Source organism: Phyllostomus discolor, chromosome 2 (assembly GCF_004126475.2).
Source record: "Phyllostomus discolor isolate MPI-MPIP mPhyDis1 chromosome 2, mPhyDis1.pri.v3, whole genome shotgun sequence".
In the NCBI taxonomy this organism is placed as follows: domain Eukaryota; kingdom Metazoa; phylum Chordata; class Mammalia; order Chiroptera; family Phyllostomidae; genus Phyllostomus; species Phyllostomus discolor.
This window is the reverse complement of record NC_040904.2, coordinates 122,672,981-122,695,592: the sequence shown is the minus strand read 5'-3', so window position 1 is coordinate 122,695,592 and position 22,612 is coordinate 122,672,981. Positions and strand designations below refer to the sequence as shown.

Here is a 22,612-nt window from a genome sequence, read left to right as displayed (position 1 = left end):
TTTCATTCATCCCAAAGGTGCCCAGGGCTGCTAAAGGGACTGTTCATGTAGCTGATGCTGTCCCATGAAGATCATATAAATGTAAAGGATGTTCTTGGGGTCAGAAATGCAGCCTCTTCAATCTCAAGGCCCATAAACCAGTAGGCGGTGTGTGCTTTGCTTGTGGCCAGGTATGAGAGCACACACATGTGTGTGCATGTGGACTGTATGTGTGAGACCTGAGGAGGCAGAGTGTAGTCTGGCATTTAACTGTGAGTTCTGTGTGTGCTGCAGAAATCTTCCATTGTCTCACTTGGTTTCCTTTAATGAGTCATATGCTTCTTTGTTTTCTCATGTGTTAAATGGAGATACTCCTGTTCGCTGGTTATTAAAGCAGTTCTTCTGCTTCAGGTGCCTTTGTTAATGTAAATCATCTCCCCTAATTTTTTCCTTTGGGGGTCTTATAAGAAAGGTGAAGGCCCAGCCTTCTTGGGGTCTTCCTTGCTTGCTCTATGTGTAGGTGAGTGTAGAGATGTATGTAGAAGATGAGACTTTTCCTAGGAAGTGTTGGGTTCTCCATGATTCTCACGTTCTTTTTAATATACTTTACCCCTGGGGGTGTGGCAGCTGCCTGGAGCAGCTGGACAGAGAGAGGGCGGAGGGAAGGCAGAGGGCAAACATACGGTGAGAAGGGAGTCAGTATCATGGTGAGAACACAGCCATGGATTGAGTACAGCAAAGAGGCAGTTTACCAGTCCTTAGGGGGCGGTGGTGGGGCTCTAGTGCTATAGGGTAATAGTGAGGAGGCAACTGTCAGTGTACCAGTTGGTATTAATGAAGAACTAATGTGCTCATCTTGGTATCACACAGGGTGGTGAATATGTGGCATCTGTGATACCACTTCTTACCCTTGGTGCCCATGCAGACATCACTAATCTATCATGATATGCTTTCCTGTTGTACTCGGAAAAGTCTCAGAATCCTTTAGGTACAGCATTTTGGACAGTGGTGCCAATCAATTGGTATGAGAGTGCGGACTTATTGCCTGTCACTGGTGTGATGATGGAAAGAACATAGACTTTGGAATCTGGCAGAAATGACACCCGAGCCAGATTCAAGCTTTGTGGCACTGAGCAAGCATATTAGGCCATTTTTCATTGTCAGGGACAGAAACCTAATTCAAATTAGCTTAAGCTGTTACTTAAATACTAAAAGCAGAAAGTTCAGGGTAAGGCTGTCATCATCAGGCATGGCTAGATGCAGGGGCCCAATGACATTGTTAGGGTCTGTCTCTAGGACAGGCATTCTCTGGGTGAAAATGTTCTCACTGGCTGAGCTGTGTCATGTGTTTATCTCTGAACTGGTCCCTGTGGAGTGGAGGACAAGGCTGGTGGTGGGGATGAGAGGGCCCAGAAAGCAGGGCATGCTGGGAGCGAAAGTTATCTTAAAGTCAAACATAGAAGAATTAGCTTCAGATAAGAGCTGGGGAGAGCTGGCTGGCTGGTAAGGTGCCAAGTGTTCATCTGAGTACTGGTGAGTTTCAGTGAAGAGAGGTAAGGGCTCAGCAGCTCCCTGGAAGGAACTTATATATACTGAGCAGAGGGAGGGTGTCAGTGGGGGGACTTGGAAGTGATGCCTGTGCAGCTGGTCTGCCTGTTCCAGCCGCCATCTTCCAGGCAACTGGACATGGCATCCCGATGCTGGGCAATCTACCTACAGTAGCACCCCATTCCCAGCTGCCTCTCTTGATCCTGAGGCACCTGAGCAGTTGACAGGTCTCAAAGGCACGCTTCTGTTCTGAGGCCATTCAAGTTTGGGTTCAGGCTGAGCTGATTACTTGGCAAACCTTGTAGGATTCTGGGGGAGGCATCAGGCTGATGAGACTGAGTATTGTGGGGTCTTGGGGCCAGTCTTGAAGGCTCTGGTTGCCTTTAAACCAGAGCACTGCAGATGTCCCTCCTCTGGATTTCACTGGTTCCCGCTCAGGTTTCCTTCCTACAGTCTCTCTTTCTACCCCACCTTGTCAGCCCCGCCACAGGGAGGGCTTGGCTAGGTGGTTCTGGCTTGGTGTCTTTCACGCGGTTGCAGTCAGATGGTGACCAGAGCAGCTGGGGGCTGGCTGGGTGTCTGTCTCTCTGAGTGCAGTCTCTCCATGTTGGGCTGATGGGCTTTCTTAGGGCCACCAGGCTGCTCGTGGGGTGTTTGGCTTCCCCTAGGGCCAAAGAGTTGGTGGATGCAACATTACCATCACTTTTGCTGTACTTTATTGGTCAAAACAGTTGCCACAGGCCAACCCCATTTCAGGAGGAGAGGGTATAGATCCTATTTCTCAAGGGGAGGTGAATGTCAAAGAATTGGCTGACATGATTTAAAACTATATGCCCTGCACCAACTCCTGTTAAACCAGCACTCAGTGCCCTGATGGGTTTGAGGTACCTGGGTGTAACCTTGCTTTGGTCTGACCCCATCATTGTATTATACTTATTTTTATTTTTTGGATCTGAAGTGCAGAGATTTGAGTGAATCATACTCTTCAATTCATTGTGCACTTGCCATTATTGATTCATGTAATGGCTTTCTTATTCACTTCATTCATTTTTCCTTTTTATCTCAGTATCTTCCTCCCATTTTTCTAACCTTCCTTAAACAATCATTCTATTCTCTTTAATGGATATCATTTTAGTTATGTATTATTTTTTCCATTTTCTTTTTAAAATTTAAATTATTTTATTGTTGTTCAATTACAGTTGTCTGTATTTTCTCCCTACTCCCCCGCACCCCCTCCAAACCCACCTCCCTCGTTTCCACCCTCCCCCTTGGTGTATTCTTATATAAATGTATTGTAATTTATACATACCGCATTGTGTGTTTATCTTTTTCTGTATTCTGCCTTTCTAGTGCTGTTTCTGAGGTCCATGCATGTTGTAATGCACACATCTCATGTCTTATCTGCTGGGAATTAGGCAGTGGGACCAGAGCAGGGAAGTGACATTCACAAGGTCATACAGCTGAACCAGGGCTAGAACAGATTTCCTGACTTTTTTTTCAGCATCACACACTAGTGTTTCCATGTGCCTCCTCCAGACTGCAACAGTTTGATATAAGGTTTTTAAGTAATTGTGAAACTGGGATACAGAGCTTATTACAGGCTTTCCTGTTTTCTCCCTGGTGACTGTTGTCCTCTGTCCTCTCCTACAGGTTCCAACTATGGGAGCCCGCGCCCAGCTCATGCCAACATGAATGCCAATGCAGCGGCAGGGCTTGTCCCCGAGCACATCCCCACCCCAGGGGCAGCCTTGTCCTGGCAGGCAGCCATTGATGCGGCCCGGCAGGCCAAGCTGATGGGAAGTGCTGGCAATGCGACCATCTCCACGGTCAGCTCCACACAGCGGAAGCGGCAGCAGTATGGGAAACCCAAGAAGCAGGGCAGCACTACTGCCACACGCCCGCCACGTGCCCTGCTCTGCCTCACTCTGAAGAACCCCATCCGGAGGGCGTGCATCAGCATTGTCGAATGGAAATATCCTTTGTGCCCTGGTCTGGGCAGGGTGTGCATTCCTGGAGCCCCAGTGGGGCCAGCTCCCCATGGCCTACTGGCCAGGGAGCTGTGTTGTCCCTGCTGAGCCTGTAAAGTGGTTATCAGACCCACTGCATCTGCTGGGACCTGTTAAAATACAGAGTTCTAGGTGCTGCTCCAGACTTGATGAATCAGAATCTCTGGGGATAGGCTCTGGGAATCTACTCATGTAACAAGCTCCCTAGGTGTTTGTTTCTTTTCTTTTTCTTTTTTCATATAATAAGCAATATTTGAGAAAATGAACCTAACAGGTTATGACATATCCTCTTACTCAGCTGAGCCTGCCCAGGGACCCACTGGTGTATTGGGTTACTGGTGGCTTTGTGCTGCTGCCCCATAACCTTCCTTCCACTTCACGGCACTGGCACGATGTGATGACCTCCTTCACTCGAGGGTGAAGGAGCCTAGGAAATTCAAGACAGTGGTGGTCAGTGACTCCAGGTCTTGGTTCAAGGACCTGGAACAGTGGTTCTCAGCCTGAGCTGCACCTTAGCATCACCTGGAAAATTGTAATAATACACAGGTGCCTGAGCTCCACCCAGGCATATTTTAAAACTCTCCAGGTGATTCTAATGTGCAGCCAAAGTGAGAACACTGGCCTGCATTATTAAACACAGATCCGCTTTGTATGGAAACCAGTGACTAGGCCCTTGAGAGAAGATAGTTTTGAAAGGTGGGGCTCTCACTGTGGAATTACAGGCCCCTTGACATCATGTGAATTGTGGATAGAGATGGCAAGGACCTTAAGTATCAGTAGGTCTATCCCTGACTTTCCCTGGTGATGAAATTGAGTCCCACAGGAGCAACTCTCTAGGTCATATGGTCAGTGTCAGACAGGACTAGAACCCTGGGACTTAATGTGGGGCAATTTTTTAGTGAGCATTCATTCAGACAGGGCTACAGTGGCTCTGAAAGTTCAGGATGGGGGTGTTAGGTTCCATTCATGAGTTTCAGTGGAAAGATTTAGAAGTCTTGGGTAGTGGTTGAAAGGTCAAAGAAGATGTCTTGGGGAGAAAAGAAACCTTTTTCTCAGCAGGAAATGTTAGCTCTATCAATGTTTGAACCCCTCAACTCAAAAGTAACTTTGGGAGAATACAGTTCAAGCCAAGTGGCTTCTCCAGAGCAGGCTAGTCTGTCCTGAGTGCCAAGTATGGTCCTGGTTCCCAGATGACGGTGAGAGCTCAGTTCGCATGGCCCTAGCAGGCCACTGTCATAGCTGCTCACTCAGAACTGTGGAGTGGGAGGGCTGGGGACCCTGCCTGTCAGGCCTTCCGAGACAGGGGATACTGAGGCCTGGAGAAGCTGCAGAACTTGCCCAGATCACACAGCTGGCAACTGACAGTGGGGCTTCAAACCTAGGTGCCCCAACTCCCAAATCTATGCACTCCCCACACCCTGTGCGCCCATAGCACAGAAGAGGCACTAGGGTGGATGTTCAGGGGATGCCATCCAGCCCCACTTAGTGCACAGTGGATCCTGGGTCTGGGGCCTGAACACCCATCCCCTTGTGGCCCTGGCACCTGAACCCCTGGAGCTTCAGTTTCCGCAGTTGGCTCCCAAAGTATTAAATCTCCCTTAGGAGACATGTTCCATGAGTACTAGTTAATCTCCTGGGACAGATGGGTCCCTGAGTGAGTGACATACAAAGCCTGGGAAGTAGGGAAGAGAGGGAGGTGACAGTAATACACAGGGGAGGTGGGGGAGGAATGGAAGGGCCAGGGCTTCCTAATGGAAGTGTGTGAGGCACTGTCCATGGAAACTGGTCAGGAAACGCAGGAGTCAGTGGCCGTGTTAACAAGGCAGTTGCCCAGTGTGCCTGCCGGGGGCCACAGCCACCTCTCTGCACTGCCCTCACACACTTGGGCAGAGGGGTGCTGCAGCCACCCTCCTAGGGAATGTGTCCTCCATTGAGGGGAGAGGAAGGAGACCCAGCCTTGCAGTGCTGGTGGGTGGCATTCCCAGATTGCCTTTGAGGGGTAGCTGACAGGTAAGGAGACGGCCTGGTGTACTAGCCAGCCAGTGTTCTCGAAAGAGTGGAATCTGACACTGTCATTAAGAAGAGGTAGCAGTTTAAAAATTGGTCTGGTTTTCCCGGGGTGACAGAACACTCCCAGGGCCTACCTGGTCCACTGCAGCTGATGGCTTTTCTTATCTGCTTGATTGGTTTCTTTACTCATCATCTCCCCCAGCTTTAGTCTGTACTTTTAGCATAAGGTGATGGATGGATAGCCTGAATAGGGGAGGAGGTGGAACTTACAATGCAAGAAACACCCCAACTGTGGCCCTCACCCACTTTGGTGAGCAGCCGAGCTGACATTTTGAGGACTGAATGTGTGAAGCCTGGCTCAGTCGAGTTAATGTGTCCTTCCTTGCCCTGATGGGGGAGCACAGAGGATCAGGTTATTGGAATGAAATTGGTCAGTCTTTGGACTGAATACCATTCTCCTAAGGAGGAGGGGAAGGGGCATGTGGTAGGAGGGCTAAAAGAACCAGCTTCCTTAAAATGCATCAGGATAACTTCAGGATAGATCACTGTAGAAATGTCCTCACAAGCCCAGACTGTGGAGCCAGGCTTTCTGGGTTTGAATCCTACCCTTCCACGATCTTGTGACCTTGGACAGGTTAACCTTCAACCTTTCACTTAAAAATGGAGACAACAATTGTATGTTCTACTCAGGGTGTTTGTGTAGAGCAGTTAGAACAGTGTTTGGCACAGAATAAGTTCTCAGTAAATATTAGCTGTGCCCTTAGTGTTACCATCACCATTGTCATCATCATCATCATCACTTGTTCCTTGGCTAACTCAAGGGGCAGCGGGTGTGTTGGAAAAGATGAGTCAGTAGGTCTGATTCTGGTCCTGGCTCTGCTGTTTGCCAGCTTGGGATCTGGGAGAGATTGTTTTATTTTCTATGTTTGTCAAGCTGGAAGGTTGGGCAGGCCCACTGTGTGCCTTATTCCTGATGCCAAGGCACATAGAAAATAGCAACCTTCATGAGGCATGCTCAGTGAATGGACCTTCAGCTACACTCATGGGGCCATGGGGGATCAATAACCAGCACACTGGCAGGGAAGCCTGGACTAGATAATCATTAAGATTCCTTCCAGGCTCAGAGATCAGAGGCCATCTCTGACAGGGGAATGTTAGTCCTGGCTGGTCAGGACCTGCTGTGGGGTCTTAGGAAACTTTTATAGGCTCTCTGGGCCTCAGAGGTTTAGACTACCTGATCTTTAAGTCTCTCCCTGCTCCAAGATTTGTTAACTTGGTGATTATGGGTTTTGTGTCCTGGGAGATGAAGCTGGTTCCTTCTCCCAAGAATCTGCATCCTCTTCCTCTTCTCCCTGTCAAGTTCGATGGACTAGCCTAAAAGGGGTTGGGGGAGGTGGGGCTGGAAGAGCATCAGCTGGGAGCTTCCTCTGAAGCTTCCCCTTTCTGGTCTTCAGTTGTGGGTGCTGGGTGGAAGGGGTGGTATCCCATGAGCTCGTTTCCCTCTTGACATTGTGTTCCACCCTGTTTTGATAAATAAATTCAGGCACAGCATCCTCCCCAAGTGCACTGCTGCCAGAGAGCAGGCCTCATCCCGCTAGATCCCGGCACATATACTGAGGGCAGAGGGCCTAGAACATAAGCCTCGCCTGCGGGAGGCAGGGCCGCCAGAGCCTGGAGAGGTTTTAGGCATCCTGCGTGGAGCTGTGCCCTAAAGACAAGGTGGCTGTCCTACCCTAGATGCACAGCACACCTGCTCCTGTGCTCTTGGGGGTCCCGAGGCCCTGGCCATCTTAGGTTCTCTGGAAGCTGTCAGGGACTAAGGCAGAAAGGGGAAAAAAGCACTCTAAACTTCAAATTAAAAGATTAAAAATAAAATCTCCAAATTTCAAATGAAAAATCTTAAAAGTCTAGTTTCTGCCTCCAGTCCCCCTCTGTCCGGCCTCTCCCACCCCAAGCAGCACTGTCGCTGGTGGCAGCACGTACCCACCCACTGGAGAGGGGTGCCTGGGGCGCTCGGGGCCTGGCCGTAGCTGGCCCTGCTCTTTGAAAGCAACCTGAGCACACATGAGGGGAATGAACTCCAGTGCAATCTAAATAAACACAAGAGGGGAAAAAAAGTTTTTAGAAATCTGTGTTTACTCTGGCACGCGACTGGCCTCCACTGCTTTTGACATATTAGGAAAAATTTTGGCGGGGACCCATTAGAAGTACTTAAAAAGGCATATGTTTCTTTTCAGAATACAAGGGGTTTGGAATGTATTGTTTAAACAAGATTCTTATGAGTCTTTGATTCATTTAAAAACATATATGTATGTTTGTTTCACTTGTGCTTTCTGCAACATTAACTTCCTTAACTCCCTTCCTCAGACCATTTGAAATCATTATTTTACTGACTATTTTTGCCAATTGTGTGGCCTTAGCGATCTATATTCCCTTTCCAGAAGATGACTCCAACGCCACCAATTCCAACCTGGTAAGTCCACCGTCCCAAGTCTGTGCTTTTCGGCAGAGGACCGACTTGAACTGCGCGGCTTCACGTTGGAATGTGAGAGAGCAGGGAGACATGTGTGAAGACGTGTGCGAGGCGTGTATAGCAGCGCCGCTGCGCTCGCATCTTGGGGCTGTCCCGCTATTCATTCGACCCAACACCTGTTTTATCACAACTTGTTTTCAGAAAGACTACTCCAACGAGGTGGTAGTGTGCCCTGGGTGGGAGTGTGAGTGTGTGTGTAGCAGGTCTTCTGGGTGCTGCCACGTGCAGCCTGCGTTGCTGGGCAGGGGATTGCAGAGTGAGCTTTTATTCTCTGACCATTTGTTGTTTTTTAGGTGCCTTTGTTCGTTCGTAGGGCTTCGTCAGGTAGTCCGCAGCATGGTTGCATGATAAATAATTTCTAGGAAGCTTTTAGGAAAGTTTGCTTTTGCAGCCAAGATATATTACTTAGTTAAAAAGTTCTTATTTTCTTGGGAAAGGCAGCTTTCCATTTGGACTGTTGGAGGCCAGTGCTGGCAATTTGGGGTTAGAATCTGTCCATGGAAAAAGCGTGGAGAGTGTTTACTTTTGGCCGAGCGTGAAGTCATTACAGAGGCCTTTGCTCCATCTGGGCATGGGAGGAATCGAGCTCTGGAATGCGGCTGGCAACCCTGTGGCACTTGGGGAAAATCTGTCTCGCCTCCCCCCGTAGAGACACTCTCACTCCGTGAGTCCCGTCTTCCCGTGTTGCCAGCACCTTCCCTTGATCAGCAAGACGAGACTGTCGATCGAGTTCCTTTCTGACAGAAGCAGTAAGGTTACAAGTTCTCCTTTCCATTGTTGCCAGCTGCTGCTGACTTCATGGGTGTAATCTATTGCCTTTTATCCTTTGACATTTACTTTGGCCCCTTCAGCAAGTAAGTCTGATGCATGCTTTAAACTTCTCTGCCATTTCCCCAGTCTCCCAGTTAGCCCACATTGGGTAAGGTGTCTGGTGGGAGCCAGGCTCCGTGTCTTACGGCTTGGCTGTGGCTGTGTGTTGGGCACCACAGCAGGCCAGTGAGCAGGGAGCAATGACGTGGCTGGAGTCAGCAGGGAGAGCATTAGCTGTAGTCCACATAGCCTTCTGAGGTACGACCTCATCTCTTAACAGGCAAAGAATTTTTACTCTGTTAAAATAAATGTAAGCAAAGCATCTCCCAAATGGCTGCTGGAAAAGCAGGCACTCCTTCCACTGGTGATACTACATCTTACGTGCCTCCAGTCTCCCCCACCATGATCCTCCAAAATGCTTACAGTTTAGCAGTTAATCTGCAACTAAAAAAAAAAAAAAAGAATCCATGTGTTGTTCTGAAGGCAGTGAAGTTTTGGGTCTACTCTAGGCAGAAGCAGTGCTGAAAGTAGGTAAAGGAGTTTGGTTTTGTCTCAGGCTCCAGAGATGGCCACGTAACTGCCTGCACCCCAGAGTTCCCAGGAGGGTTGGCAGGGCCACCAGGGAGCTGCAGCAGAGGGAAGCCAGGGCTGGCAGATCCACGAACCCTCTGCCTCCGGAAGCAGAGGGTCTGGCCGGAGAGTAACGGTTATGCTGGATTACTCTGGAGCTAGAGTGAGGTTGTCAGGTATGGAGAATGCTGTAGGGAACATTTTTTTAAATCCTCACACAAGAATATGTTTATTTATTTATAGAGGAAGGGGGAGGGAGAGAAACATCGATGTGGGAGAGAAACATTGACTGGTTGCCTCTCATACACACCCTGACCAGGGATCAAACCCAAAACCTAGGTATGTGCTCTGACCGGGAATCAAATCCATAACCTTTTGGTGTATGGGACAATGCTCCAACCAACTGAGCCACCCAGCCAGGGTAGGACTATAGTTTTTTAAATCACATCACAGAGTAATGGAAGTATTCTAAAACTGGATGGTGGTGATGGTTGCACAACTGAACAACTTTACTAAAAGTAATTGAACCATATTTAGAATGGGTGAATTTTATGATATGTAAATTATACCTCAGTAAAGTTGTTTTTTTTTTTTTTTAGAATAACATCAGCATGCAAGCCCAAGCTTTTCAAGTGGCAGGCTTGTGTTACCTTTGGCTCCTCTCTTCCTTCCAGATGAAGGGTGAGGTAGATGAAGGGAGAGAGGTGGTGGGGACAGGCAGTGAACATTGTTGGTGACATTGCACTAGGAATTGGTGGGTGCAGAAGAGAGTATGGGAGTTTGAAAAGGGGCTTCTAGTTGCTGAGGCAATTCCTACCTCTTTTAAGCCATGTGTTGGGCAATGATTTACTAAATTAAGGAAGCATAATCAAGGTTCTTCCATCTGAAACACACATGCACACACGCAGCACCCTATTCTGCTAGCTCTGTCCTTGAACTTCCTTTCCTTTGATGGATGCATACACAAATAAGAAAATTTTTTTTTTCTGAGGAAGAGGCTACACTTGCTACCTCTGCCAGTTTGGTTTTTCTCTCTCCTCAGCTCCTTGCTCTCTGCCTTCCATCCCCATCTCTGGAATGTAATAGATATGGATCTCAGTTGGCAAACTCAGGAGGGAAAGAAATGTAACTTGTTTTTACTTTCCTATAACTGAACAAAATGTCTGATTTGAGCCTTCATTTGGCTCGGTGGCATAAGCCTCATCTCTGTAATGTGGGGCCCTCAGCCCCTTCCCTGGAGTTCTGGCTTAGTCCTGGGGACTTCTCTAGGGCCCCTGCATTGTGGGGCTCTTGGCATGGTCAGTCCACACTGTTAAGATGGCCTTGTCCCTTAGAAGGGCCTTGGTCCTTCATCTGTGTGGGCAGAGTGGCCTCTTGTTTGCCAACTCAGGGTCTCTCTGACTCGAGATCTCTCTGTCAGTCTCTCTGAGACTGTGGGAATGGAGAGTGGAGAAGATCCAAAGGGCCCTTTTGCAAGGACACCCTGCAGGGTCTCACTCACTCTTGTTTCTTTGCTGATACTCTCCTGTTTGCCATCTTGGGACCTTTGCACGGAGTCCCCCAAGAGGCTCCTCCAGTGGTCTTCCGACTGTCGTCAATGCCCTGACCTACTCTCAAACTTCAAAGCCACAGTCTGACTCCCGTTCTCTGCTGTTGGACTGTGTCATACCTTCCCTGTGACAGCGAAGGCCACTGACTGGATGGGGGGACCAACTGGATGGGGGAGTACAGTAGTCAAGCAGTATTAGAAAACACCTGTAACAAACAACCAAGTGAACTCCACATCAGCTTACAGATCAGGATATTGTTCTGTTCCGCGGACATAACCAGTATGAGTGTTATGGTCTGGGCCCCCCTCTCCCTCCTCTCTGCAGCATCTTCTGTGATTAAATATCCCTTTGCAAAACTCTTATCCCCTGACTTTGGGACAGAATTACTATTAAGTCTCCTGTCTCTCTCACCATTTTTTCCCTGTTTTTTCTAGCTTCTTTCTCTGCTTCTGTGGGAATTTCTATTAGGGTTCTCTCCTAGCCCTCTTACTTTCTCTTTCTATACTCTGCCTTTGGTGAGCCCAGCTGCTTCCACAGTGTTACATTCCATTTCTAGGTAAGTTGTTCCCAGACTTATGTTTCCAGCTATAAGCTCTTTCCAAAGCCTGGACCAGAATTTTCTACAATAAAGAGGCCAGGGACCAATGCATTCATGGCTGAAACCAGTTTGATTACTATAACCACATGGAAAGCTTGGGCCATATGGACTCCCATGCTTTGGTAGCTCTGATTCAAATTTAGTAGTTCTGGGACATGGCCAAGGAATATACATTTAAAAAATTCCTCATTGTGGAGGCAAATGTGGGGGTGTGGTGGGGTATTAATGGTCAGTCAGTTTTGAGAGCTGCTGGCCTCTTGGATAGAGCAGAATTTGAGTTGGGCAGACATTGGTTCAAACCTTGGCTTCTCCACTTTGTAACTGAATCTTAATCAAAAGTTGCTTAGCCTTTCTTGGCCTCAGTTCCCCAGCTTGTTAGATGGAGAGGATGTTCCATCACAGGGTCCTGGGGAAGAGTGTAAGGCAGACAGTGAAGTCCCTAGTATGTTCTTGGCACACAGTTGTATGTGCCAGGATGTCTTGCAAACATCCGTGCTGAGAGTCAGGCACTATGTTTGGGATACTTCAAGAGGCATATCTTATGTCTAACAGGAAAGATAAACACGGTCTTATAAGGGGCCCAGGTATCAGGGAGAAAGCACTGCTTTTTTTCTTTTTGCTGTTGGGAAGGACATAAGAGAAGCCTCCCAAGGCTTCACATGGGAGGACATATTTGAATTGCATCAGCGTAGGACGAGAGGACATTTGTCTGCATTTGCAGCATCACTGAGGCCATGGAATAGCAGGTGCACAATGAGTATTCGTTGAGCTTCGGTGGCTGAAACATTCATCTTGTTACACCAGAACATGGTCTCCAAATCATTTAAGTACCCCTAAAATGGAGCATGAGAGCTCCCCCACTAGTTTTATAGTACTTTTACATTTCCAAAAATTATTGCTATTTCAGAGTCCTGCTATGAGAAACAGCAAAGGAGAGATGCTGATGCATCAACAGCAGTGGTTCTCAAACCTCAGTGCACAAGAATTGAACAGAGAGTTGGTGAAAATGCAGATCCCCAGCCCCTGCCCCCAGAGATTTCCATCCTGTGAGTCTGGGGTGGGCCCCGGGAGTCTGCATTGTTGAGGGGTTCCCATGTGCATCTGACGCAGAGGTGGAGGCCTGCTCTTTGAGAATGGGGACTGCGAATGTGGCCATCGTGTCCATACTCAGCTCTCTCCAGTCTGCCCTTGTCTGACCACAGCTCTTTCCAGGAGAAAGGTGAGGTGTGCCTGCTGCCCAGAGGTTTCCCACTCTTTTAGGTTCAAGAATAATCTACTCAGCAAAGCACACTCACACATTGGAATTAGGAAAGAGTCTTCACACACACTTGCAGACTCACATCTGTCCTTACCTTGGCTCATGCTTTCTCTCATAGCTTTCTTTTCTTCCACATGCTTACTACAGTCCCTATTTATGTTTCTAGCACTTTGCTTTTTTCTCTTTTCAAGAGATGAAAAGCATTTCAGTGTAGAATTTTTAAAGATCTTTTCCTCATTATTTACATAACTGTTTGTTTTATGCTCCATCTCACATACTTGTGCACCCAAATCCATCATCTTTGTGCTTCTCCTCATGCTAGTGAAGCATAATGAAGCCTATACTGGCCTGTGACATGATGTTTCTTTCTTCATTATTCACAGTCTCGTTATTGGCAATGCCACCTACTTTGCAGTACATCATTTATAATACAGCAACTGTAAACCCTTTCCACCAGTAGCTGGTGCCCAGGAGGTAAATTGTATGAAGTCTGTTCAACAACTCTGTGAGCAGAGTGACCTCATTGTGTGTGTGGAAGACTCCTAGTTCTCTGCAAACCCCAAAGTCCACAAAGGCTTGGCTTGAGTGAGATATTAAGAGAATATATTTGGCATCTGACCTTGTGCAAAGATAGTGCTGTGTACTTTCTGAGCAAGAGCCAGGCTTTAACTGGAGGTGGAGGAGAGAAGGGAAGGAGTAGTTTTGGGGTTGGCTTTTCTTCAACTTAGGCATCTAAGAGGAGAGAGCTCAAGGGGAGTAAGTTCATGTAGGGGGCAGTGCTCCAGCTAGGCTAAGAAGAAGGCAGGATGTTAGACTTCCCCATAAATGTGTGTGTGTGTGTGTGTGTGTGTGTGTGTTTTGCTGCGAAATTGGGGTAGTACATAAGAGGGGCATCATAGTCAAGTTGTGAAGATTAAACCAGTTAACAGAGGTAAAATGCTTTAAAAAATGCCTGGCATAGGCTAATGTGTGTTGTCTTTTAGGACTCAAAGCCCATATCCTCTGCCATGTTCCTGGGGGTAAGTCAGGATTGGAGGCACTTCAGGACAGCTTTTGTCTCAGGAGGGTGGGAGAGGAGACTGGAAAGCTCCTGTTTCTGGCAACTCTAATCTGGCAAGACTGGCACATGTCTGTGCACACCTTACCCTGTCTCGCTACTACATGGGGAGAGAAGCAGACATGCATTTGTGGCAAAAAATGAGCCTGAAGGGAGAGCTCTGGGTGGCCCGTGGGGACCCCACCACTCTCCTCCACCGGTGTTTTGTGCCTGGAACAATCCTACTCATAGTGCAGGGAGCGGGGGTGCACTGGAGGCACTGTGAAGATGAGGTTCCCCCACTCCCAGGCAGTGCTGGATTGAAGACCCTCCCAGGGGGTCCTGCATTTGGACCACCATGAGTTCTGAGATGAGTCTGGGGTCTGCCCACCGGGCTCTGAGAGACACATGCAGCCCCAAGTCAGAGCCCCTGTGTGAGAAGTGAATAGAAATGCCAGTGGGGTGTCCCTAATCATCCTGCTGTGATTTCTTCTATCATCAGGTTTGCCTGAGAGCCAGAAGTCTTTGTGGGGCTTTCATGCATCAGCGATAATGATCATAACAAAACACAATTTATTGTTGCTCTCTTGTATGTGTCATCCTAATGCACCAGGCACACACACACTGCAGAAATACTAGGGTCATAAAATACACTAAGAGATAATTGCAGATTATAAACCACACAGCTATTGCATCTTATGCTAATTCTCTCTGCTGGGTGGTGAGAGGGAGAGAAGGGATGGGAGAGGCAGCTGTAGAGGGTGTTTTTAGATGAGAGAATTAGGTTGACATCATGGGTTGGGGAAACCGAGTAAGATCCCCACTCTGGGATTCTGATTGAACTGGTCTCGGTGGGACCTGGGCATGGGTATGTCATAACAGCTCTTCTGGAGCCCAGGTGGCAGGTGCTGGCCTGGGAAGCAAGACCCGAAATGTGTGGTCCTAGGTCAGTCACCTAACCTCTGTGTTTGTGTCTCTTCTGTCAAGTGGATCAATAAAACTGCTTAGTCATAATAATGACCTTTATTGAGGGACTGTCAGGTGTCAGTGCTTTCCATACAATATTCCTCATTCCCACAACAATAAATTATATTATCTATTTGTTTGTTTCCTTGAGTGTAGAGGATTTACCCCTCTTGGTCATTGCTGTTTCCCACCAGTCACTGGCACAGGCCAGGCTCTTATAAATATTTGTTGAGTGAATTTGTGGGTGGATGAGTGAACCCTGCTGGGTAGTATACCTTTGTTTCAGATGAGGACATAATATCCCATCATATATAGAAGTAAAGTGACTTGGGGAGTGAGTGACAAAGTTGTATTTGGAACTTGGGACTGTACGAAGTCATTTCTTGGACTATTGGTTCTGTTCTCTGGTGTCTGTAGGGTTGCTATGAGCGTAGAATGAGGTAGATGTGAAAACGTTTCAAAGATTAAACACACTGTGGCAGGTATTAACAGATATTTTAAAAAACTTGGCTGTATTGCAAAATAAATTTGGTAAATGCTGAGGTAGCCAAATTTAAACAGGTTATTTTATTGTAAGACTTCTCAGAGTCTCTAGCATGATTCATGAGTTTTCTCTATGCAGACACTGTCCTGAGTGCTTTGCGTATATTAATGCAGTTAAGCATATCATAACCCTATGAAATGGGGTTACACGCAGATGAGGACACTGAAGCTCAGAATGGAGTGAATCAGTTTGTCCCAGTAAACGTTGCTGTGAAGCGATGACACTGTCATGTAGATACAGGCGATTGTATCCAGGTGTGTGTTCTTAACCATCATGCTGCAGCTGCCCCCCTCTGTGTGAAGGTGCCCCAGGGCTCCCTGGACCAGGCAGGGTGTGCACAAGCTTTCCAGCCCCTGCTGCTCCCAGACAGCTTGAAGAATGGTATTCTTTGGAACATACTATGGTGAATATGCTGTAGTGATGCAGTGGGTTGCAACCACAGACAGATACCATAAGGACTGAGGCCATAAGACAAAGGACAGAGCTGGGCAGATAAGGGAGGTTGCAAGGCCAGTGCAGTGACGGAGAGCAGCAATGCCTAGCAGGTGATGCAGCAGGACCTTGGTGTTTAGAGGGGATCACAAACTCCGTGGTAAGAGTTATGCTTCCTCTAATCTGTGTAGATCTTAGAGTGCCTGGGGGATTGGTTTTACTCAGTGTTTCCTGATTAAATATTTCAGAGAAGCCATTGTCTGCTCCACATTTGCCAGCAGGTGGGGTGAGAGGAGGTAGCACTTTGAAGTTTAAATATGGTGATTCCTCTTGCTCCACTTGACCCACTGGTATTGGGGGGAAATGTTCTTTTTTTTTTAACACTTTATTTATTTTTAGAGAGAGGAGAAGGGAGGGAGAGAGAGAGGGAGGGAAACATCAATGTGTGGTTGTCTCCTATGCACCCCCTACTGGGGACCTGGCCTGCAACCCAGGCATGTGCCCTGAGTGGGAATCGAACCAGAGACCCTTTGCTTTGCAGTCTGGTGCTCAATCCACTGAGCCACACCAGCCAGGACAGGAAATGTTCTGTATATAGTCACACTCTATGTAATGGAACCCCTTTCATGTACCAGGCTCCTTTTATTTTGAGTATATTTGAAGAAAGATCTTCTAGAATATAAAATGCAAATACCTGAATAATTAAAAGAGAAATTCTGAACACATTGCATCCTTTTTCTGGGGCAGCACAATCATTAGAAATTTCAGCCACTGAACCTGCTGTAATACTGTGAGGCCCCTGGGAGAGAGGAGGTACCTCACCTCCTGATGGGCCCAGCACCTTGTTTGGACATGATGGTCACACGTCACACCTGGAGGGTCTGCCTGCACCAGTACTGACCCTTTAACTCGCTGCTCCCTCTCTCCTTTGGGCTTGGAAACAAGATCACCAAATCTGTTATAGTTATATGCAAAGTAAGAGTAAATAGATTCTAAAAACAAAGAGCAAATAGATTCAGACTGAGGAGACACATTTTTGAATAAAGTGCATTAGCTTTAATTTATGGAGTTTATGACATTGGTTTTGGCTTCTCAGAAACCTTCCCCCCCCCCCCCCCCATTTATCCCCTTTGTTCTTGCTGGTTTCTGTGTGATTGAGGCTGTTAGAGCCATGCCCTCCGACTAATGGTGATAGCAGCATTAACATCCACACTCACATTGCCTGTGCTCACACTGTTGGCACTGTTCTAAGAGTGTCACAGTGCTAACTCATTCAGCCCTCTCAACAACCCCAGGAGGCTTGTGTTTTTGTTAAAATCATCCCTTTTTCAAGATGAGGAAAATGAGGCACAGAGAAGTGAGCTGACTTGCTCCAGGCCGCTCAGCCCTGAGCTGGTAGAATGAGGATTCCAGCCCAGGGGTGTGGCTCCCCAGTCTGTGCTCTTGACTGCTATGCTGTGTGGCCTCCCAAGGTGTATAAGGGAGGAGTTTGCTTAGAATATGGCCCTTTAATTATTGGGATGTCAACTAACATATGTAACATATGTGATGATCTCCTTACCAAGAGCCACCAAAGGAGGGGTGGCAGCAAACCTAGGGGATGGAGCCCTCAGATGGTGTTGTGTTTGCGAAAGTCTTAGGGGAATGGCTCCAGAGCCCTTAGTCCATGCCCTTTGGAAAGTGTGTGAGGTAGATGAGGAGTAGGCTCATTTCCATCCACTGCTGCCCAAGTGGGAGACTTGGCTTTGAGGCCCTTATTCTCCCAGGGACCAGTGATTCCCATTAACCAAGATCTCCCACCACATAGGCCCAAGGTCTCCTCCTGAATAGATGAGAACCTTTAGTTGGGGTAGGGGACTCAGAATCAGCCCAACTTCCTGAGACATGCTTAAAACCTGAATGAGCCTTCTTGGAGACTGGGTCATTGGACACAGGTCCTGGGAGCTACTTGGGCCCACATTGGGACTCTGGGCTCTCTTGGGACCCCACTCAGTGGAGTGGAGTGGCAGGGCCAGGAGCATCAGATGCCAGGGAACTCAGTGGCACACAGCTCCAGGCGAGAGCCACATCCCTTTCACTGCATAAGACTTTGTGGGGCCCGTCTTGTGTCTATGCCCTTAACTGGTATGCTACGTGAAGACCTTGTGGGCCCTGGCCTAGACCACAGGGTGGCATGAGGGGCAGCAAGAGAGCCTGAGCCAGCAGTCATGGTTCTGGGTGCTAGCACCTTATTCAGCCACTGACTTGTGGCCTGGCCTTGTCACTTGCCTTCTCCAGACTTTAGATTTCTTGGCTGTGATATGAAGATATGTTCCATCTCACTGTCATGGAAGGCTCAGATGAGAACATGTGTATAAATGCTCTTTGATCACAATAGCTATTATTACTGTTGTTGAAACTAGGCAGATTATTCTGTCTCTGATTTGTTTACCCCTTTTTGTCCTGGTATGTTCCTTTCTCTGTGAACCTTCTTCCTTAGCCTTCTCTCCAGATAACTTGGAGATGCAAAAGGACTAAAATCTAAGCTCCAAATTTAGTTTTGACCTTTCTGAGCTGGATGCTGAGTGGTGTGGCCATGCTTGCTGCTGAGAGCTTAGCTGGGCTGCTGGACCCTGGGAAAGCCAGGCAAGGGGACTGCTTTTGTGCCCTTGACTTTGTGTAAAGGCCTGGAACCAACTGTCCCCTTGCTCAGGGAGCAGCATGTTGTTTTTTCCTTGAGTCTAGTTTAAGTATGGAACAGCTGAGTGTAGCTGAAGTGTGGCCTGGGAAAGACTCTCTCCCCATCGTCTGTGAGCCCTTAGGAACAGGGTTGGACACTGAGTGTACGGAAGGATGGGTGTGCCTACCAGCAGCTCTCCTGAGCAGTATGGAGGCTTTGGCAGATCTGACCACAAGTGCTGTAGGGCTCATGGTAGGGTTGGGTTGTCACAGGACCAGGGAGCACAGACCTCAGATTCTGGTTATAGGACAGAGGCCAGGCAGCGAGGGTGGGTATTATAGTTGAGGGCTGTGTATGTACACTGTTCAAAATGCAGCTGTATTTGAATCGGACAGGGTTGTGAGGATAGACCTTATAGAGAAAGGCATGAGAGATCAAAATATGACTCTGAGCCCCACCCTTGCCAGGCTAACCAAAGAGTGTGGGTGGGAGGATGGCCTGGGCAGTGGTGAATTCCCCACCAACTGGTGAGGCAGCTCCTGCTTTCCCAGTCCATTAGAGGTGCACTCCAAAAGCTGGCGCATTGTGAACAGCAGCCCGCCTCTGACCGGCGTGCTGCGAAACTCTAACAAAGGGGTTTTGCTTCAAGCCACTGAGTTTGTGTTAATTTGTCACACAGCAGTGGAAAACCAGTATATCCTCTCTCTCCAGTTCCCTCTTGTACTTAAACACCAGAATTGCTGGACCTGAACAGGTCTCTTCCCCTCCACTTTGGGGCTTCTGCCCACATTGTTTCCTCCTGCATCACCAATTCTTCCACTTTGCCCAGCTAAATGCTGCTGGTTCTCCCACACCGCTCTCTGGAAGCCTTCCCTGCTCCCATAAAGCAACTTTATGTACTTGTTCTGCTGGCTGAGTATTATTCATCCTCACGGCGCAGACTAGAAGTCACTTTTTGTAGGACACTTTCTCTGCCCCTCCACGTTTCCATGGCATTCTAAGATGTCCCCTGTCTAAGTCCTTTTGATCTGCTTGCTTGCACATGTCTCTGACAGTCTTCGTTTCTACAGCTGCCATAAGTTACCACAAACTTGGTGGCTTAGAACAATAGGATTTTTTTTTTCTCACAGCTCAGGAGGTCAGAAGTGCATACCAAGGTGCTGGCAGGGCTGGTTCCCCTGAGCACACCAAGGGTGCATCTGTTGTGTGCCTCTCTCCCAGCTTCTGGTGTGGCTGGCAGTGCTCATGTTCACCGGCTTCTAGACACATCACTCCAATCGCTGTTCCACCTGCACGTGACCTTCTCTTCCAGGTGTCTGTATCTCTGTGTCCCAGGTTCTGTCCTCTTATGAGGGGACAGTAGTCGTTGGATTCGGGCCTATCCTGATCCAGTGTAACCTCATTTTAACTCAATTACATCTTCAAACACCCTGTTTCCAAATAGAGTCACATTCACAGGTAGAGGGGTGGGGACTTGAACATACTGTTTTGGGGGACACATTTCAACCCATAGCACTCACCAACAGTAAGCTGTGTGTGAGCAGGGCTGACATCTGTGCAGCATCCAGCATGGAGCCACCATACTATATGAACTCACTACCTACCTGCCGAGTGCCTGGCTGTGCAGTGAGGGCATGGGGGCTGGCAGGGTGGGCTCCTGCTGCCCTGTTACAGCAGAGCTGCCTGATGAAGTGCAGCTTGGGTGGCAGAGAAGTCCCACCCTGAGGATGTGAGATGTTGGCTCAGTCCTGTAGCTCAGGACCCCCTTCTGCCTGTTCCTTCTTGCCTCCTTCGCTCACTAGCCTCAGATATGTGCCCCCTGAGAAGGGAAACATGCAGCCTGAGCTAGAGGTCACAGAAGGCAGAGTCCTGACATCTCCTCAGTTCCTTCTGGTTCCAGTGAGTGGGAGCGGGGAGCTCCTTCAGGGACACAGAGAGGAGCCTCGGCTTCCTATTTGGTTCTGTAAGCATTGTGGCTGACCAGGGCAGGCCTGCGTCTCCCCTCCTCTTCCCTGGCACTCAGAGCTGTGCAAGTGGGTTTGGCAAAGGCCTCCGTGGTGACTTCTGTTTGCCAAGGTTCAGTCCAAATGGAGAGAAGCTCTCGGCAGACATGTGGCCACTCAGCCTGCTGCTTCCACGGAATGTGGACAAGGGGCTCCCAGCACCTTGATGTGGACTCTGTTCCAAGGACAGTGATTGGAAGATAGAATGAAATCAGTGAGTGTTTGCTGATGAAATAACTGAGTGAATTTGTGAAGATGTGTTTATGGGTGGTGTGTGTGAAACACAGACCAAGAGTCTGGAACCTGGAATCTTCTTCTCTCTGCTCACTAGTGTGAAGACCTTTGGCAAGTGTCTTGGCCGCTCTGGTCTCACTTGTTCATTTCTCATAATCCAGGAAGAAGGATCATATTTCACATGATCCTTTTATATTTTCACATCTGTGCTTCTTTGCCTGACCGGTAGACCCTGGACTTGGTATCAGTACAGTTATTCTTATATTCATTCAGGAAACACTTACTGAGTGTCTGCTTATACCAGGCCAGGGGCTGGAAACACAGAATGGGCAGAAACAGACAAACTCTGCCCTCAAGGAGCTTACTTTCTGCGATGCCACTCAGTAAACAACTAGGCAAATTAACAAGATAATTTCAGAGCATAACCAATGCTGTGAAGAAGTACATACGAGAGGCTAAGGAGACAGTGTTGGGGAGGGGTGGTAGGCAGCGCGGGCCTCTGTGAGGACATGGTCCATGAGCTGTTTTGTGGTGATGAAAAGCACTCTGGACAGCCTTGATTGCCATGTATCTGAAATGTATTTGGTCCTTACCTGCCTGGAAGTTGGGCGAGGTCAGCCTTATGCAAGCTACAATCACCTGGTCCACATGAGGATCACATGGACCAGAAGCCTGTCCAGGTCTTTGGAGAGGTAATGTTAAAGGGTATCCACTCCTGTCCATTAGTCCCTTGTTTGGGGAATGCTGCCAGCTTAGCACAAGACTCAGGTGTGGGCAGTGAATCTTGAGGTGGGCAAGGTCCTGGGCTGGTCCTGGCACAGCCACCACCTGGCCATGTGCCCATGTGATGATTCCTGATGTGTGTGAGAGCTTCTAATGCCACAGCTCAGTGCCTTACATGCATCACCTCATCGAGTCCTGCAACCGCTGCAGGAGATACAGGTGCTCTTATCCCCTGTGACAGAGAAACAAACAGGCCAGAGAAGTGGATGACTTGCCTGGCTGATTGCATCCGGCAGTAAGAACCCAGAGCTCATGCTCTTAGACTCTCTACTGCTTTGGTAAGTGGCTTCAGTTGCCTGATCCTCGGCTTCCTCATCTGTAATATGGGTAGTGAGAGGATCTCTGAAGTCCCTTCCAATGCTAATGTTATATGAAGTCCTCTCATGAGCCAACAGAATATAAGCCATGGACAGTATCAGAGTACATATTCCAAAGGGAGGAAATGAAGGTATAATCAGTGCACAAATATAATTTTTAGCAATTGATCAAAAAAAAGGGCATATCAAGGAAATACTTTCCTCCCCCACCCCTCAGTGGGACATGCTATCTGTGCTGTAAGTTGTCTCTTTAGTCTCCTTTAAAGTTGCCTAAGGATATTGGACTATAAATCCATAATCACTGATATGAGTATTTGAAGGAAATAACCACTGTGGGCTAGTTGATTGGCCCATCCCAGCAAAGGCGAACAGAGCTTTACCCTGTCACCTGTGGTTGGCTCTATGTGGGCATCAGGGACATACACTTTCTTCTATAGCATTGAGAAAGCAGAAATGAGACACATGGAAAAACTAGGGGCTAATCTCTAGGGTTAGTGGTAACATGATTAGTAGAAGGTCAAAAAAGGAAATAATTAGTGCGGACTGAAGTGCTAGAAAAGGTTTTCCTGGGAGAAGCTGGGCTCAAGTGAAGCTTGGAAGATTGTGGAGGAATTGGCTAGAGCTCTGGTATGAGTGAAGGGCCAGGTAAGAAAATAGATACAATTCACGCAAAGGTACAATTTTGACATATAAACATTAATTCTTAAAGTTCAACCCAAGAACCTTCTTGGGGTGATCTGCATTCATTCATCAACAAATGTTGAGCACCTACTATT

At 48.0% G+C, this 22,612-nt stretch overlaps 1 protein-coding gene across 1 annotated transcript in view; it reads left to right on the top strand.

Moving 5' to 3' along the window:
* Window positions 1-22,612, top strand: part of CACNA1C (calcium voltage-gated channel subunit alpha1 C) — a 626,645-nt gene that overhangs the window by 52,261 nt on the left and 551,772 nt on the right. The window contains 2 exon segments of the mRNA XM_036018449.1: window positions 3,178-3,499; window positions 7,911-8,016. Coding sequence (XP_035874342.1) covers window positions 3,178-3,499; window positions 7,911-8,016 — 428 coding nt within the window.